At 37.7% G+C, this 20,335-nt stretch overlaps 1 protein-coding gene across 3 annotated transcripts in view; it reads right to left on the bottom strand.

Annotated features, from left to right (window-relative positions):
* Positions 1 to 6,845: 6,845 nt before the first annotated feature.
* TFDP1 (transcription factor Dp-1) overlaps positions 6,846 to 20,335 on the bottom strand; it is a 49,496-nt gene continuing 36,006 nt past the window's right edge. For all 3 annotated transcript variants that reach the window (XM_037375907.1, XM_037375909.1, XM_037375906.1), the window contains exons 8-12: positions 16,883 to 16,951; positions 15,409 to 15,560; positions 14,472 to 14,638; positions 13,807 to 13,888; positions 6,846 to 8,187 (exon numbers count right to left, since the gene is read on the bottom strand). In XM_037375907.1, the coding sequence (XP_037231804.1) occupies positions 8,040 to 8,187; positions 13,807 to 13,888; positions 14,472 to 14,638; positions 15,409 to 15,560; positions 16,883 to 16,951 (618 nt within the window). In that variant the 3' untranslated portion in view covers positions 6,846 to 8,039. The remainder of the gene's footprint in view (positions 8,188 to 13,806; positions 13,889 to 14,471; positions 14,639 to 15,408; positions 15,561 to 16,882; positions 16,952 to 20,335) is intronic.

The raw sequence follows: 20,335 nt of genomic DNA, 5'->3' as shown, positions 1-20,335 counted from the left end.
CAAGTCCAAAATGGCCTCATTTATCAGACTTTTAAGTAGTCCCATTGCAAGTCTCCAACTCTTTCAAACACACACGTGACACATATAGATGTATGCATATACAGATGTATACATACACAGATACACGTAAATTCAGTTGCAACATTAGATATTTGATTATGTAACCGAGGAAAACACCTGCCAGGCTACATGGGAAGCTGAAGCAGCCTATTTGGTAACAAAATACAAGTGAAAAACAAATTTTTGAGTTTAGTTAGATGTTGATCAGCAAGGCCATCTGACAGAACAGGCAGGCAGCCTGTGCCTCTGGAGCAGCGGAGGGGCGGGCAGGCACTACCGGAGGAGACGGCTGGGTGGATGTCAGTGCCAGACTGTCTGCCCTTTCTCCCACCAGCTGTGCAACACAGAGGTTAGCTGTGAGGCACAGGGAAGATAATAACATGCCATGAAACTAGTATCACTGACGCCACGGTTTTTTATGTCCAATAAATTTTAGTTTCCAGACTTATCCCTTAAAGGTGTTAAATGAAACTCTTGAAGACCAGCACAGAGAGAACTAAAACATGGCAGTTGCTTTGAGATGCATCTTCCTCTCGACACTTCCATCTATTCTTACAAATATTCATATAACTTGTAAAGCCAATAACTGAAGTGTAAAGTCCTACTGTCTATTATTAAAAATGATAAATAACAGAGTGCAGAAGAACACTGAACATAAGCTCCTTGATGCTTAAAGAATTTTTTGTACTATAAGACTACAGCAAGTTCAAAACATTTGCCCTCTACCCTTCAGAATTCCCAAGTACTATATATTAATAATTAAGACTTAACAGTCTCACATGATGTCATTGCCATTGCACTTGGGAATTCCTCTCATCATTACATATAACTGGTTTTAATCTCTTACCTGTAACAAAAGTCAAGCAGAGACTGATTCTGCAGCAAATGAAACAGTCTAAGCATGTGCTACTTTCAGTAATTGGATGTAGAATAGCAGCTGCATCAGTAATACTTGCAGAAAATACTTTATGCCTTGCACATATACCCCCTTCACAAGCTTAATTTCTTTCAGATACAAAAATTCAAGCTCAAATTATTTTTTTTAACATAAAATAAAAATGTGCATGAAAGAACAGGTGTCCTTTTCTTTTGCTCTATTTTGAAAAACTCTCTCACTGAGGACAAAAACTGTTCACTTATCTTCTCTTTCTTTTTCTTGATACCAGAGTGGTAACAAGATGCATGGCACTTCTCATTATGTTAAGAGCAGAAACTGGGCTGAAAATTCCCTTTTTAGGATCCCACTCCATCTCTCTTGCTCAGTCTAAAATGAGAAAGAACTGAATTCTGGAGAGACACTTGAGATAACAGCCTTCATCATTAATGTGTGTATTTATGTGTAGTCCTACTGTACCAATGTGGGAATTCTATCATTTCAATCAAAATATGATCTGGGCTTTATTACCATCTTTATGAACTAGGTAATTAATTTTAATTATTCCAATTTCAAGTCCCAGTCCTTAAACTTTGTGTCACTTTTCTTTCCTGGTATTGATGAGCCTGTTAAAATGGTATCTTTCTGTGTGACCTGACATAAATCCAGTAATTTCTCATTATATTTTATTTTTTATAAACTGAAGGAATTCCTTAAAATCTGTTAATTAAGATCTTGAGCTTAGGTATCAAATAACTGGGGGAAGGGCTTTTTTCAAGTCTGAATTTTTCCAATATCCTTTTAAATGATGACGCTAACAAGTACATAGCTGCTATTGGTCTCACTGTATGTGTTTGGATGTAACATCACTTTCCAACCCATTATCAGGTTTACCTATACATTCAAAATCAGATTAGCTAGGTCCTTAAAACACCACCTAAGAGACACATGCACTCCTTGTCCACCTTGACACCCACGTCATTTTTACGATCCCACATTTTCAGCATATAGTCTTATCTCCTAGAAGTGTAGCTTGAACTCTTTGTTCAAAAGATGTGTAGTGTAACCATAACGTTTTTTTGGACATGCTCTGATTGCCAAGCATTCCACACTAATCTTTCCTTTCATTGTTTACTTCTTTTCTAGCCAGCATAATCTAAAAATATTTTTAAATTTTATTCTGGTTTATTGAAAAAAAATGTTAAACACCAGTACAATCTTACCTGATGCAGCTATTCAGTCAGTAATAATGCCACAAAAACTATTTTTGATTCAGCAGTAAACAGTTCATAATCCTTTAACATACAATCTGTTGATATTGTAAAATACATACATAAAATCAGAATGCAATGAAACAGAAAAGACCTAAAGATGCTGAAACATATCCATCGTCCTTGACTAGCTAAAAAGTTGCAACCTCCTCCAATACTCATTTGATAAGACCTATTATGTACTCTGTCATTAATAATTAACCTTCCAGGCTTTTAATTTTCTTTTAGCCATCTTCTTCAATAGTTCTAATATGAGGTTCAGGGCTGATCTCAGGCTGTCTAGACCACATTTGGACAGGACTTCCTCACACCACTTTGAAAACTGGCATTTACCATTATTTTAGTCTGTAAAAACTTACCATTTCAAGGTTCATTAGACATCAGCATCAGAAATTTAGAGGTCCACTCTACCTAGCATAAATTACCTGGGTTGCCTGTTTTAAGAGAGTTAAGCTTCAAGTATGTGCTTAATGCTCTGCTTTATTTTTAACAAATTCTCTCAAGTTTACATGATAAAAGAATACAAACCTTCCCTGAAGTCTGCAACTTTTGATGTGCTACAATGCAGAAACTTTGCATTCTGCTAGGACCAGCCCTGCTGAGAGGTTAGGGCTGGTATTGCTGCACTATTTACAGCGATTTACCATGATGTGTATATAGTAATGTGTTAAAAGATCAAATCTTTGAGCCAAACTTTGGATTTCAACCTGTTCAAAACATCCAAAAGTTTAAGAGGTCATAACAGAATAAAGAAAAGCACTTGTAAAGATACTGCATGGGTGATTTTCAATGAACACCAGTCTCTCTTCTTTCTTCTCTGCCACATCAGGACATTCTGCCTTTATCGCAGCAAAGCTGTGTATCAATAATCATGATTTTCCCTGGTGCATGTTTCACTTGTTAGTGTTGACGTGTTTTGAATGTTTCTCTGGGGACAGCAGCTCTCCAGTTGAGTGAAAGGCAGATGCAGCGCGGTGACAACCATCATCACGCCAGATCAGAACTACCCATTAGTCAAATGTTGGAAGTAGGAAATACCCATCCACATCAGTTGCTGCCTTTCTTCATTTTGCTCACAGCATCACCTGTATTTCTGCTTAAAAATCTCATCTTAAAAGGAAGACAGTCTTCACTTCTACACACTGATCTAACAACTACCTTTTCATCATAGAAGTTTAGTAATTTTTGACAGCTTCTGAAGATGAGCTGAGGTTCCATTCTTTTTCTGCCGAGTCTTCAGTACACAGACAAGCTATATGACCCATTTATTAGTTTGTTTGTAATACTGACACATGATATTTTCTGATGTGCTTTTTGTTTTCTTCTCTCTTACTGAATCCACATGGTAATTCAGGCTGGAATGCACCTCAGGTCATCTCCAGTCCAATCTCTGCTCCACACACGGTCAGCCATGAGGTCAGAATCTACACTGCTCCAAGCTTTTATCCTGTCTGCTCTTGAAAACCTTGAAGATGGAGTCAGCACAACCTCTCTGGGCAACCTGTTCTACAGCTTGACCATCCAAAGTTCTTCCTCAAATCCAGCTGGAAACATCCTTGTTTCAGCTTGTGTGTGCTGTCTCTCAGCCTCCCACCATGTGCCACTGTGGGGACTGACTCCATCTCTGCAATAACGTTCTCACAATACAGGAAGGCTGCCATTAGGTTTCTAGAGGCCACCACTTCAGGTAGAACAAGGCCCTCTCCTCATATAGCAACTGCTCCAGCCCCCTGAGCATCTTGGTAACCCTCTGGAATCCATGGAAGCTCAAGGAGGAATCAGAGACCAAGAAAAACCTTGAAAAAATCATAAACTCCAAATCTGGAAAATAATTACATTAGAAGTCATTGCTCTCATGGTGATGGCTTGGTCTTTGCTTTTCCTGATAAATGAATGACAATTAAGATAAAACAAGGCTTTAACAATAAAATGTGTGATAATAATCATCACATCTTTCCGTAAGCTGATGGATCTCAGGACTGAAAGTTGTTAACTCATGCAGAAGTGAACTCATGCAGAAGCAAAGATAAATAGCCTACTACTGCTAAGCAGACAAGAGAAAGGAAATCCCTACATGAAACAATGAATTATCTGGGAAAAACAGTGTATATGCTCTCCTTTCTACTGATGATCATTCCAATAATATTACATCAAAGCCTTTTTTTTTCTTTTACCCTATTTATATTAAAGCAGCATCCAATTTTCAGGTTTCCCATTAATGTGAAGATTTCACAACCTGTGTATTCACTGATAAAGAACTGAGGTGATTTATCTTGTGACAGTTACCTCCTTCCATGAAAAATTATTAAAATAGTCATCTTCATGGGCTGGTACCCTATTAGCCCCATTTATTTTTTCTTTTCTGCAATAGTTGCCTTTTGTTGAAGGAAGATTTTAAAAAACAGCTTCCAAAGTCATAATTGCTTTTCTTTAGTCAAGACATGCAAATTCCTACAGGAAAAGCAAAACAGTTTACTTTTGAAACAAAGAATTCAAGAAATCATTCTTAACTTGTCATACAGGTCAAAATAGAGGCAGTCTTTCAAAACTCAGTATCACTTTAGAAAAACAGTGAAAGATGCACACTTTTTGCAGGATTTATCTGCAGGACCATTTTAGAAACCTGAATAAACACTTCACAACTTTTCCTCTTCTTCAGATTACAAGAAGTGCTGACAAATTAAAGGAATAACAGTACATCCCTTCCCCGCCATGTTTTTCCCCAAATTGAGTCCTTCTCACCATTCCCATTACCTTTACCATTATTTAATCCTTCTTAAACTGAATTCTAGTTTCTATCTCCTTACAGTGTTTTCTACTTCCACAGACATCCTCAACAATTTCCTGTCCATGATTTCCTCTTACATTCTGTTCCTGCTTTTAATATTCCTTTTCCATCTGTACATGTGGTACCACCCTTTTCAGACACCAGAACCATAATTTATCTCCCACATTCCAGTTCCTTTCATGCCAGGCATGACATTATTACACTGTTCTATGAATTTCTCTTGGTTTTTGTTTTCTTTTAAAATAAAGTTTCTACTACTAGTCTTCTCATTACTTCTTCCCAACCTACAACTTCTTCTCTTTTTTTATGCCCCTCTGTAAAGATCCTAAAAGTTTAAATCTGTTCTCTTTTCTGTTTCCCTCCTTGTACTACTTCCTGAAATCTCCCTTCCACCTTCTCCATTGCCACTGGTGTCTCTTCTTTTTTTTCTTCGTCCTCTTTCACCTAAACACTATGACCAGGTAACTGCCTGAAATCTAGCAAGTAATTAAAAAAGCCAATGGACTTTCTCTTTTTACTGATTGTTGCCTTTACCAGAAAGCTCTCTTGAAACAAAGGCAATGCAGAATCATTGAATCATTTAAGCTGGAAAAAAACTTTTAAGATCATTGAATCCAACCATAAATACAATATAGACTCATTCCCCCGAGCCACTCCAGTTAAACCACTGAATTCCATTTCAGAGATTCATCAGCAACTAATGTCTTTTGAAACGTATGCTTTGCCACTTTCAACTGCCACCATGACCTTGTCTCATCTGAGGTCTACTCAGCTCATAAGAATCAAATGGAAACTGTCAGTTGCTTTCAGCCCTCCTTACCTAACATCCCTGTACTAACTCTTGGATCATACACTAGAGAGGTTTAGAACATAAGGGAAAACTGGAATAATCCCCTTGGACTGTCAAAAATTCCTTGATAACTACTGTTGGACTCCGCAGATAAAACTGCCATTCAACAGCAAAGGTAATTTGAAGCTGACTCAACTGCAACAACCACCTTGCTTCTAGCATTAGCACTGCCAAGAATGCCACCTTCAGCGAGAAGCAAAGCATTCAAATTAGCTCTCACCAATGGTTTTCCCAGGCCCATAAAAGTAAGTGATTTGCTTGGTTCACTCATTACAACAAGGTTTGATACAATTAGAAAACATTCACTGAGTATCAACCGCTCTGTAGCAAGTGCACCACATCCCATTACCACAGATTTGTCAAGGCATAATCCCTCAGAGGAAAAAACCTCATGTAACAAATTTTGTATTTACCGCAGGGCTTAAGTGCATCCAGGAGCCCTTACCACAGACACAGCAGTTACCAGACTAAATTGTGTTTGCAGTGGCTCCCTGGAGTTTGTGTAAGCAACAAATCCTGACTCTGACAGCACAGCCTGCAGTGACCGAGCCAGCTCAGTAACCTGCCCTTTCAGGTGAGGGCAGAGGATGCGATCTAACAGAAAAGTTTAAGGTAGGAAGTATATGGAAAGTAGATTCCTGTTCTGAGGACATGGGAACGTACCACAGAGCTAGGACTGAGGAATACAAGACGAAAAGTTAGGACCGTAAGTGCGGGTTTTTAAACAAAGAAGATGGATTGGAGTACTAAGATTGGCCTGACATGCTGAGAAGCAACATGATTTTAAAAAGGAGACACGAAAGAAGAGAGTATACAGGGTAAGATACTGCTTTTTGCATCGCAAGTCACCAAGAGCTATAAGATCAAATCACTAAATCAAAGCAAAAAATCTGGGCCCTCTATAGTGTAGATGCAGTATCCTGAGACAGTTAATTCTAGGTCTTGTGATGAGAGCAAGTGCAATGTTCTAAAATAACCCTAAAATTAGAAAAACCACAGAGCTTGTTAAAAATGCCCATGCGCGTTTTATTAATAAAAACTAACAGTGCCAAGGTTAAACAAGTCAAACAATTATAGTCTCTTTATATTCCATAAAATATTACAGAAAAGTTTATTTGTGTTTCAATAAAAAGACTACTGTCTTAGAATAGGCAGCTGACAGTATTTGTGCAGTTAATTGTTTGTGAATAGATTTTAAAAGACTACCACCTGCCCTGAAATTCCTTTTATAAAAATGAACTATTAAAAATGATTGACAAATTTTGAGTTAAAAAACTTAAAACATTCTCTATATTTAATTTCAACTTTATAATAGATTACAGGAAGATGCTTATGAAACAAATACAAACATTTGTTTCAGTACATGTCTTTATATGATAGACTTATAAGTATGTAAACAACTATATAATAAAAAGTTTCCAAAGTCTGCCTGTAAGAAATCAGGCAAATTTTACCATAAGCAATAAATCATTCCAAACCTTCAAGACATTTTATATAGCTGCACCAACTGGCAGTAAACATTTGCCAAAATCTTTGTAATTCATATGTCCCAACATACAGTGAAAAGTATATAAACTTGATGGAATCTTAATGTTAGATATAATTTAAGGGAAAATAAGTTCACAACAACATTTCCGGAATTTAACATGTAAAAAAGTAGGACGTATCTTTCTTGTTTGGTTCTTTGGACACTGTGTGATTAACAAAAAACACTACTACATTAGCTCACTATCCCTCAAAAAGTGGCATAATCAAAATACACTCCAAATAAATTGCCATTCAGTGTATTCATTTTCCACAGAAGGATAGCATTTTATTTCTCAATGGTGTGTCTACATTTAATTTAGCAAACTTCGCAAGAACATTTGGGGCAAAAATCCATTTTCCTTCAAGTAAAAAAAAAAAAACAAACCAAACAAAAACAACCAACAAACCAAAAACCCCTAAAACAAGAGTAAATAAAGGCTCTGCATTAACACACTGGTATCAAAAACACACATCCACACCACATTTAAAAATATCCTACATAAAACAATCCTTGTTTGCTTATCAGAGGTGCAATTTCTAAACTCAGAACTGCTTACCGATATTCTCCTTGAGGGATGGGGCAAAGTAATTTGAGACACTTCTCCCTAGAACAATTTATTCCTGAAGCTTGCTGAATTTGAACAAAAAATAGTCTACAAGCAAAGGGCATCAGTCGTCATCATCATTTTCATTGAAATCATCGTCGTCGTCATCGTCATCCCCGACATAAGAAACTGGTGTTTCAACTCTGGAGCCACTGTACTGAGATCCATTGGAACTTGTAGCCAACATCCCATCTCCACCATTGGAAAAATCACTGGGCGGGGGGGGGGGGGGGAAGAAAGAGACCAGTTGGCATTGCTTAATGGTTTTTCCCAGTTTACTATGCTCTTAAATATATTCATGTATCTATTCCATTCCTTTGATGAATTTGCCACTGCTACTTTATAAACTGTCTTTAATATAGGTTCCAAGTTGTTTCTCAAAGGCAGAAACAGTTGAAGTAATTTTGAAATGGTTCTTACTAAGGAAGGATTAAAAGGATTAAATCCTTTCACAGGCACCTTAGAAGTATGCTTCCCAGGTTTCTGCTAAAGCACATTTCGTGTTAAGGCTACACAGCTACCTAAGCTCTTTAATATTTTTATGAAGCACTGGACACTTGCATCACAAGTGAATCATACCTTTCAGAAGCATTAATCTTGATTCAAAGATATGGAAAATTGAGGAATTAATAGCTTCTCCATAATTCCTTGTTATTACATGGCAAACTATCATTGCTACATAAGCTGTTATTTCTAACTTGGAATTGTTTTATTCTCATTATACTTTTCTAGTTTAAAAACAAAAAAAAAACAACAAGCAAAAAACCCCCAAATGAAAAAAACCCAACCACTGTGGCATCTCATATTTTTCCCTTTGTGTGAGTATTCCTCCACTGAAAATCCACTGTCTGGAGTATCAACTTCTTACTTGAGTATGTTCTTTCTCCACCAAAATGCACACACACATTGCAGATATGGTCTGAAATGGCTTGTTCCCAGATGAATTAACTGTATCCAGAAATATTTTACTTTGATAGAGCTAGAACATTCCATTATTACTTGCATTTTGCCAACCTTTTTTATTGTTTACTTTCTCAATAGTTTGATAAACTATTAAACCTGGTCACAAATTCTTGAAGTGTTTTTCTAAAAATCACAGAAATAGTATTTCTAACTTGAAATACATTTATCATTAAAAAACTGATTTCAAAAATGTTTGCAAAGTTATTTTTCAATCCAGCCAATGTACACAATCAATCAGGCCAGCCAGTCCCACCTCTGCGCCCAGTAAAATCATGGAGCAGATCCTCCTGGAAATTATGCTAAGGCACATGGTAAATGAGGAGGACAGCCAACATGGCTTCACTAAGGGCAAACCGTGCCTGACTAACCTAGTGGCCTTCTATGATGGGGTTACAGCAGTGACGGATGAGGGAAGAGCAACTGACGTCATCTCCCTGGACTCACACAAAGCTTTTAACACTGTTCTGCATGACATATCCTTGTCTCTAAACCAGAGACACATGGATTTGATGGGTGGACCACTTGGTAGACAAGGAACTGGCTGAATGATCACACTCAAGAGTTGTGGTCAATGGCTCAATGTTCAAGTGTAGACCGGTGATGAGTGGCATTCCTCAGTGGTCCATACTGGGACCTGTGCTGTTCGACATCTTTGTCGGCGACATGAACGTCAGGATCGAGTGCACCCTCAGCAAGTTTGCTGACAACACCAAGCTTGAGTGGTGTGGTTGACATGCTGGAGGGAACAGATGGTATCTGGAGGGATCTTGACAGGCTTGAGAGGTGGGCCAGTGTGAACCTCACGCAGTTTAACAAGGCCAAGCACAATCACCTGGGTTAGGACAACTCCCAGTATCAATACAGGCTGGGAACAGAATGGATTCAGAGGCCTCAGGAGGACAGCTCAGGGGTGCTAGTGGACAAAAGCTCAACATGTATCGCAAGTGCACTTTGCAGCCCAGGATACGGTTGGCTTTCTGGGCTGCACCAAAACAAGTGTGGCCAGCAGGTTGAGGGAGGTGTTTCTCCCCCTCTACTTGGCTCTTGTGAGACCCCACTTGGAGTACTGCCTTCATCTCTGGGGTCCCTTAACATAAGAAGGGCATGGCCTCCTGTTGAAGCAAGTCCAGAGAAAGGCCACAAAGATGATCAGAGGGCTGGAGCACCTCTCCCTGTGAAGACAGACAGACAGTTGGGGTTGCTCAGCCTGGGGAAGAGAAGACTCTAGGGAAACCTCATAGCAGCCTTCCAGTACTTCAAGGGGGCTTGCAAGAAAGATGGGGACAGACCTTCCAGCAGGGCCTGTTGTGGTAAGACACAGGGTCATCATTTTAAACTAAAAGAGAGTCGATTTAGACTAGATATTAGGAAGAAATTCTTTACTGTGAGGGTGGTGAGATACTGGCACAGGTTGCCCAGAGAAGCTGTGGATGCCCCACACCTGGAAAGCAACCCTGGGGCTTTAAGCAACCGGTTCTAGTGGAAGGTGTCCCTGCCCACGGCAGGGGGGTTGGAACTAGATGATTTTGAAGGTCCCTTCCAACCCAAACCATTCTGTGATGTTTCTATGCACACTGTTGTTGTATGGAGCTAATTCAATGGTCTGCCATCACACAGAATGAAATTGTAGGGGCACACCCTAGAAGTTGTCCTAGTTTCAACTGGGACAGAGTTAACTTTCTTCCTAGTGGCTAGTAAAATGTTGTGTATTGCATTTAGTATATGATAATACACGGATGTTTTAATTATTGCTGAGCGGTGCTTACACAGCAGCAAGGCCTTTTCTGCTCCTCACCCCACTCCATCAGTGAGCAGGATGGGGGGGGCACAAGGAGCTGGGAGAGAACACAGTCAGGACAGCTGATCTCAGCTGACCAAAGGGGTACCACACCGTATGACGTCATGCTCAGCATATAAAGCTGGGGGAAGAAGGAGGAAGGGGGGCACGTTTGGAATGATGATGTTTTGTCTTCCCAAGTAACTGTTAGGCATGATGGAGCCCAGCTTTCCTGGAGATGCCTGAACACCTGCCTGCCAACAGAAGTGGTGAATAATGCCCTTGTTCTGCTTTACTTGTGTGCGTGGCTTTTACTTTACCCATTACAGTCTTTACTTCAGCCCATGAGCTTTCTCACTTTCACCCTTTGGATTCTCTCCCCCACCCCACTGGGGGCAAGTGAGTGAACAGCTGTGTGGTGCTTAACTGCCAGTCAGGGCTAAACAACAGAAGCTCACAAGGAAAACATATCCATTGAGACACTTTCAAGAGTTTCTGCCATCCTGCACACTTATCCAAAAGGAAGATACTAAGACATCAGTCTAGCTGTAGTCAGATGACTTAAATTATCTGCAGAAGCAGTTTCAAAAACAAAGAAAAAAAGCTTAACTCTTGTGTTCCTGTGATCTTTGAAAGTATAAACGCAAAATCCTGTCTCCCCTCTTTCTGATAAAAATGGAACTGGATTTCATAACCTGAGTACCCTAGCAAGACAAAGAAACTGGGATGAAGGCATTGGTAGCAGCATCTTCAGTTTTCTGCAGACTTTCTTTAGAGACATTGCTAAATAAATTTATAGCCTTTATCTGCCTTGCCAGAAATTTTTGGTAGCAGAAAAGCTACACATCTTCTAGTTTCCCATTGCCATGAATATTTATGTATGTACTATAATTACACATAATTTGTCACTCCCCTTTTCCAACCTCCTAATATACAGAAGTGGTAGGAGCTCTTGTGTTTCTCACTAAGATAACGAAACAACAGTCATCCTCTGGTTTTCTATTGGCCTCTGGCTAGTAGTGGCCTATTCAAATTTCAAAGTATTAAAAATACATGAGCTCTTTTTCACTAACACCATGCTCATTATCACAGAGGGAACCTCAGTGAAAACGGGCGATTTTATGTACCATGTTAAGTTCTGCTTCTCTAAAGATATATTGGCACTATTCCTATCCACGCTTCAGCTCCCTAGCACGTAACAGGCAGAACTTTCCACACCTTTCTGGGCAGCTGGAATGGCCTGGAGCATAAACCACACTCTTCACCATTGCTAGTCCTGCACATCCCTGAGCTTAACTTTCCCTTGTAAGTTATTTCCTTATTTTTTTGTACCACATTCAAGTCTATCATCTGCAAAAAGGGTTGTTGTTTTTTTAAAGAGAAATGCTTTAAAAACGTAATCGCATTAGCCTTTTAAAGTAAGCTACATACCACATCTTTAGAAGGACCTCCTTCCAACACTGACAGAAGGCAGATGGTTGAGGAAAAGCTGCCAGAAGACTGTCGTCAGAGAACAAGAACAAAGCTATATTTCCTTCTCTAAAGAAATACCATCAATACAGGATTTTTGCCTTTAAACACAAATGGTTTAAATGTCCTAAAATCTAGGACTTCCTGAAGAATTTCAATGGTATAGCAATTTCACAAGTAATTTACAAAGCAGAGGCTGCCAGTGATTCTGATATGGGAAATCCACTGTTCTGGAAAGAGCTAAAGTAATCTAGAACTTGTCCTCTCCTCTCCAGCCTCACCTCAGTGCCTGCTAAAATATTGAAACAGATCCTCCTGGAAGTTATGCTGAAGCATATGGAAGACAGGGAGGGGATTAGCGACAAACAACATGGCTTCACCAAGGGTAAATTGTGCCTGACTGATCTTCTGGCCTTCTGCAAGGGAGTGAATGCATCAATGAACAAGGGAAGAGCTACAAAGTAATCCACCTGGGCTTCTGGAAGGCCTTTGATACAGTCCCCCACAACATTCATTATCTCTGATCTGGAAATACATGAATTCCATAGATGGACTATTTGATGGATAAGAAATTGGCTGGATGGTCATGACCGAAGAGTTACAGTCACAGCCCAATGTCCAAATGGAAACCAGTAATGAGCACTGTTCCTCAAGGGTTCATATTGGGACCAACAGTATTATATACAGAAGAAATTTTTTACGATGAGGGTGGTGAGGCACTGGAACAGGTTGCCCAGAGAAGCTGTGGATGCCCCAATGCCTGGAAGTGTTGACAGTCAGGTTGGACAGAGCTTTTGAGCAACCTGATGTAGTGAAAGATGTCCTTGCCCTTGGCAGATGTAGGTGAACTAGATGAACTCTTAAGATTCCTTCCAACCCAAACCATTCTGCAATTCTAAATTCAGCCAGATAGGATTTAGTTCGACTACACATACAACAGTTAGTTAAATAACTTTTCAGATAAGTCTAAGTTTCTGGACATAACAGAAACAACTGGTAGAAAATTAACATTTTTGCAGATAATTTGTTCAGCTAATCAGCTTGCTCAATTCAAGTATTTGTTAACGTTAAACAGTTCAATGATATCTGACTCATCTTACAACTCAGTGGAGCTCACAGAAAGACATCTTTTGGATTAATGCAACAGCAAGAAACCAGTGAGAGTGACCACATAAGGAAAAGTGTCTTATATAGCAGGAGAAGTTCAGAAATTACGTAAGTCACTGTTTATCACTAAACCAGCTTCTGATGCTGTTTAAAATCCAGACAACAAGACCTTTTTTTCCCCCCCCCTCAAGTTAAACACTAATGACCAAGGGAGAATCTTGCCCATATTGTATCTTTAAGGAACTATCTGTTTTCTTTTCAAACTCAAAGCAATACATTCAGGATTAACACCAGCCTAATCAATTTATTTTCCACTACACAGGAAAATATTTCTTTAATGACACTGGTAAGAACCACCACTATTCAAGTAAAAGTGTCATCTGAGAGTAATTTAAAACACATATCCACACAACATTTAACCTAACCAGAACTGGTTTCATTAAGTATTTAACCTCTAATTAAGTTTCTTTGATGATCACAGATTTTAAAAGCTAACTGGTAATTTCCATCTTACCTGGCTGAAAATCTTGTGCCATTTGACGCAGAACCTGATGAAGATGTGACATATACACTGCTGATTGATCCCTGAGCCATTTCTGTAAAATGAACAATATGCGTTTCAAGAATACTTCAAAACACACCCATCTAATTCAGTGGAAATGCTTAATCCTTTTGAACTCCAGAAAAGGAGTCTTGCACCCAAGACAACGTAAAATACTGATGTACTATATGCTAAATAGCATAATTAAAAAACAATAAGCTAGTGCAACATGAAAATTTCAAAATACATTTAAAAGCATTTTATTTTCCAGTGAGCAAGTCAGATGTCTTCAGCATTCTTATATAATGAAAATGATGAAACAATACAAAAGAAGCCATCACCATGTCTGCACTTACTACATTTTGCCTTTGCAGGTGTCCTCTTAAAGAATTACACACTGCAAAGATCTGCTTACGTGGTGTAATGCAAAACTTGATTCTGCAAAGAGCAACAGCACATCTGCTATGAATCTCTTCTTATTTGTTCCCTAAGGTACACTAAAAAGCATATATGCTTGAGAGCCTGTCAGAAATCTTCAATAAAAATCAGTGGAAATTAACTGATCTTGGATGTTTTCATGGTTTTATCTTGAGTTACATATTAAAGAGCAAAACAAAACAACTCTTGGAGTAACCAACCTGTCACATATGGTTCCAGAGCTTTAGGAACCAAACTCCTTGCAATCTTTAGGTCCTCTGCTGAACAGCTTCCAGATTCTAGCCCACAAGCCATTCCCATTCGTTTTAGCACTTCTATATCATCATGAATTTCAAAAGTATTGTCAAAATTAAATAGATATTCAAACCTGAAGAGAAAAAAAAAGTCTCAATTGGCTTCAATGACTTTCCAGTTTCAGAAATTGCAGCATTTCAAAAGCTTAACACACAGTGTTAGTGACACATCACATGAATCTATCAAATCTTAAGATTTATGTATTTGACAGCAAGCAACTAAAACTATAATTATACACACTATACAAATCATTAATAGGTTTAACATATACAGAGTTTTAATTAAATTGTTGCACGTTTGGTAATTTTTTCTTTACTCCCATTTCTCTTCTTACTGTGACTTTTGCACATTTTTAAACTTTTCTAAAAGTACTTCTAAATGCAAGGGGAAACCATGGTTATATTCAGCTTTTATTTAGCAGATGCAAACCCTAGCTTTTTGAACTAGAAGTAGAGAACAGCGGTTCTAAAAGCAAAACGCATTTTCATTTCTGGTGGTTACATTTCATCATGTTAAAACTAAAAGGAAAACACTATTTGGTAAAGTATGACACAAAACTGCAGCAGAGCTGCCTTACTTTGCTTCTAACGTCTCTAGACAGTAAGTCTTAAATAAGTTATTAAATGTGAATGCAATTATTCTGTTTATTAAAAAGCTCTATAAAACTGTTTCTATTCAACATGCATTTCAGACAGGTAAAACTTTAAGTCATGTTCTCAGTCTACAAAAGGCACAAGTAAATTTATTTGTATTTCATTTTTAACAAGTCTAGATGAACACTTTAGCACGGACATAAAACTGATAGGTGTACCAAAAGGCAGATAGAAAACTTTGTTAACTCACTTGTCATTTGAAATACTGCAGTCAATCACTGTCTTCTTGCTGGTGTTCACAATGATAAATGGCAAATGGATGACAGAATTGGAGGGTGGCGGTCGATTCGCCTGTTGTTCTGCTTGACGGTTTCGCTGAACAAGGTTCTTGAAGGCAATTTGCTAGAAAAAGCAATAGTGATATGAAAGTATGAATTAAACCTCTAAGATCCTGTTAACAAAAAAATCCCTCAGATTGAGAATACCAGCAATGGTTGCAGCAAGTAAATACAGAAAATGACAAGAGCATTCACCATATTCCTGCATGTTAAGACGTAAGAAACAAATGGTAATAATGAAAAAGAGAACACAGTAAAACTTAACTGAGAAAAAAAACGTACATTCTAATAACTACATCTGCACAGTTCCTTGGACAGATCCTTGACAGAACAACAAGATTAAGAGTGACTGGAAAAAGGAATTTCATATAGCATTCCACTTCCACTGTTTACTATTCCCTGCTAGCTCCTGCACTCCACAAGAACAGCTGTATGATTAAAACTGTACTTTTGCTAAAAACTAGTGAACATGGGATTTGAATGTCTGATGTTAGGTTTCTGAATTACTCAGCTGAGATTAGTGACTTTACTCTCACATCCTACCAAAACTTCTTTTCAGAATTTTGTATTTTAAGGATTAGCAATTTTAAGAACTAAAAACTCAGATTAATTATTGAAACTCAAGTTACAGATCTTACACTAAGTCACCAAACTAAGAACAAAGTATTTTTCTGGTCATGGAATCAAATGAAAGAACAGGAATTACAAACAAAATCCAAAGCCAACACAGAGACTGATAAAAATCAGACAGCTGTTGTGACTGCTGTCTCACAGCTGTGTGTACTTTCTTTCTGCATACCTTCCTTGAGATTCTCATTCCTACTGCACAGGTAGTGCAGCTACTAAGGGATACATTCCAGTGAACCAGCAGCACAGTGACTTACAGGATAGACTACTACTTCCCCCAGTGCACTAGGGGAAATCCCAGAAGAAGTTCAGCAGCTCTTTCACAGTGGTTAAGCCACTTACACAGGAGAGGCAGCAAAATCCCATAAAAGCAAGACACCGAGCATTAGAACAGACAACCCCAACAGACACATAATTTTATCTATGGACTTTAACACAGGAAAACATTCTAGATACAAGAACTGAATTGGAAAATTCAGAGGGTACAGTATGCATTACAGCTGCTGTCAGCATAGATCCTGTTTAAACATAAATTAAACTGCAGAAGAATTCATAACTCATGGAAGGCTGCTGGCTTGCCCAATAGCAATTGGCCAAGAGCATGGTCCCAGTTAAACTACTGTGCTAAATTAAAACTGCATATGCCTTTTCCTGAAATTCACCTCTAGTTGTCGTAGAATTTTCCCATCACTGGGATAAAACAACAGGAATACAGATATAAGTTACCTTGCCCTATAGACAAGAGTACCTTGACTGTACCTGTAGAATGAGTTCTTGTAGCTGAGACTGTTTTTGCTTTATTCTTTCAAGTCTTCTCTGTTTCTCCACCTTAAAGACAGAAAAAAAAGATTTGTTAGTTTGCTGGTTTTAAGTAGCATTTTATATCAACATTTTCTCCCCTGAGAATAATTTCAATACCAGAGAAACAGAAGTTACACCTCAAAGAATTATCCCAATTCTGTCAAGGAGGCAAACGGCACGCAGACCAGAAGGATCCACTTGATGTAGTCTAGTGATATTGGTGGTATTGGAGAAGATCCAAAGACGCTTAAAGAAATTAAGCTGCCCAAGATTAAGTCCTCACAGTATTGAATACATACTAAATAGTAACACAAAAGATAGGAGACAAAATGGTAGGGAATAAACAGCTTCTTCAGTGGAAGAAGCTCACCAGCAGATTCCCACAAGGACTTTGAGAGTGTAATTCAAATTATAAAGGGTCAGAATAAGGGGATGAACAGCAAGGTGACAATCTGCTGACTATGTTGTACTACCTGGCATAGTAAAAAGAGAGCTTATCATAAAGCACACTGGAAGTGTCTTGTGTGTGTGTGAGTGATTATATTAATCAAAATTATTTTGGTAAGTGTAATGTGATATGTGTGAGAAAACATAATCCCACCCATGCATATTTTAGAAATAAAATAACATTAAGTAGTGATCTTAAATCACAGTAATCTACAAAGCCCATCAGCTCAGTATACTACAGCAGTCAAAACTCTGAATTATTAGGCAAGGAACGGAGAACAAAACACAAATTATCACTACATCAGTGTATGAACCAGAGTGTTTACATCTTGAATTCTGTAGTTCAGTTGTTCCTGTTTCAAAAAGACCATACCAAAGAACAATCAGGATAATCAATAGTACAGAACAGATTCCATAAAAGGGAATAAAATGAATAAACTAGGACTCTATAGAAAGCAGAACGAAATAATGGGGGAGGACATGGGAGTTATGTATAAAACCATGAATAGGATGGAGAAAGTGAATAAGGAATTACCAGGTCACCATCACTTCCAATCAAAACAAAATATCAAAAATCAGAAGTATATCAAATATAGTATGTTCAAAACCAAATAAAAGGTATTTCATAAGTTTCTAATGTACCTGAAACTCTCTGCCACAAACGATTCAATATTAGAAGCAAACTTTGTACAAAGTGAAAATTTGTGAAAGAAAAATTGAGGGCTACTAAATAGAAGGATACTGTATCTGTCTCAGGTTATGCCTGAACAAATTACAGGAAAACATCACTTTCTCTAATTTTATACTCCTTCCTAGGTAATTGCTACTGTCAGGCAAGATACTGGATAGATGGACCGCTGGTCTGAACAAGAACTCAAGAACTTTCATTCTCAGGTCCTTAACATATGCAACTACCAAGAAAACGACCAGAGTTAAAAATTTACATGAATGCATTTTTGGTTTTGGTAAAAAAAAAAAAAAAAAAAAAAAAAAAAGCAGAAGTGTACACAGTTGAAAAAAACTGGAAAAAGGCATGATATTAAAAAAAAAAAAAAAGAAAGAAAGAAAAGGTAGGATCAAGTCTTACAATTTAGCATCAGAAAATAAGTCAAATAACTGTCCCTCCCCAAAAAAAATTAACACAACTCATGTGAGATATTTTCCTATGACATCCATGTACACTACATTGCCTTCCATATTACTTTGAGATACAGGCCTTATTAATTGCCTTGCACCCTCTCTTTCTTGCATTATCAGAACATATTTTACAAATCTAATATTCTAATTTACACAAAAAGTACAAGTTTAAAAAGACTTAAAGTACTAAATACTTGATAGGGAACCCCTCAAAATCATATGTTCCCTTATAAACTCTTTGGCTTGATTTTTCAACAGTTTAAGGGTAAAGCTAAGGATTATCGGATGTAGTAGTAAAAAAAAAAGTATTATAGGCTTGAAAATTTCACAAATTCAATATTAGCCTTCACTAACTCATTAAGAAGAAACTCGCTGTAAAACTTGTCTCAGGTAATGTCACTAATAATTTAAATGCCAACAAAGACTGTAGAAACAGGAGGTAGAATACTCATGAAGCAATAATGGGGAAGGGAGGAATCCTGCAATTTCCTCAGTAAGGTAAGCTCAACAAATCTTAGGATTTGTGCTGTTTTCAAGACCGTATTACACTTGTGGGTCGATTATTTAATGGTTAACAGAACTTCCTCCTTTTATGACGTCTAATTAACAAATTCTGACTTTGGTATCAAAAGTTATCATTGTTCCCATCTTAAATGCAAGAACCTTCACTGTGCATTATTACATTAGAAGTTACTATTTTTACTTCAGTACTAGTATTAGCCTACTCTTCTTTAGGACAGTAACAATTATGACACCAAAGCCAGCTGAATGAGCCACACTTCTTTTTCTTTTTGTTCCAGTATTACTAGCAGTGCCATACTTTGAGACACAGATCCAAAGAGATCTACTTTTAAAGTCCCTCCAGCTAGCTGGTTCCCTATTCAGCATACAGCACAGTCATCTTTAAACCACTTTCCATACTCACCCTAATATTTATGCTCCTATTAACACACTCTTACCTGAACTAATAATTTTCACTTGGAATGATAAATATTTAAATAAAACTCAGCTTGATTAGATACCCTGTATTTTCCTCACCTAGACAGCAATTACGGTACTAACCAAAAAAACAATTATCAGTATCAAACAAAAATCTCCATAGAATTAGCCCTCTGTAGATAAGATTCCAAAATATTTTTTTTCAATTTGTCAGCTTCCACACTGACTTTTCCATCCCGCTGAAAGGAATTTAGACTTACTAAGAATAAAGACAGTCTCATTCTACTCTGATAAAGTGAATTGACTTCAGTAAGCCTCGGAAACTTTATTATCCTGCAAATCTCAGGATGCTAAAAAAAAATATCCTGCCAGAACTTACAAATGCCTTTCAGTATAAAACATTTTACTTCTTATCCAAGGCATGCAGTAAAAAAGTCCGACATGTTCATGTAAGACCTGCAAGAAATATGTAAGACCTGCAGCAACAAAGAAGGAGCAATGCACATATATACTAATATACATGCAACAACCGTCATCACTGATGTATTATTTGGCTGGTGTCTGGAGAAAACCTTCCTGACTCTTGAGCATCACTACTGCGATGTTGGAAATACACATTCATCTTTCAGTTTGATTAACTTCCACTCGGAACCATTTTGCATATACTACAAAAGCTGTGACAGAACCGTATTTCTGACCTAGAAAAATTAAAATACCTTTAAGCAATCTGGAAGTTTAAATGTGTTCTACTGTAAACACAAATAAAATTTTAAGAGTCAAAAAGGACCACACTCTAATACCTTGCTATCTCAGAAGATCACATGCATATGTTATATCAGAACATATTAAAGCTGTAAACATTTATTCAAAGACAAAGCCATTGTGAAC

Source organism: Falco rusticolus, chromosome 2 (genome assembly GCF_015220075.1).
Source record: "Falco rusticolus isolate bFalRus1 chromosome 2, bFalRus1.pri, whole genome shotgun sequence".
Classification (NCBI taxonomy): Eukaryota; Metazoa; Chordata; class Aves; order Falconiformes; family Falconidae; genus Falco; species Falco rusticolus.
This window is presented reverse-complemented; position numbering and strand designations above follow the sequence as displayed.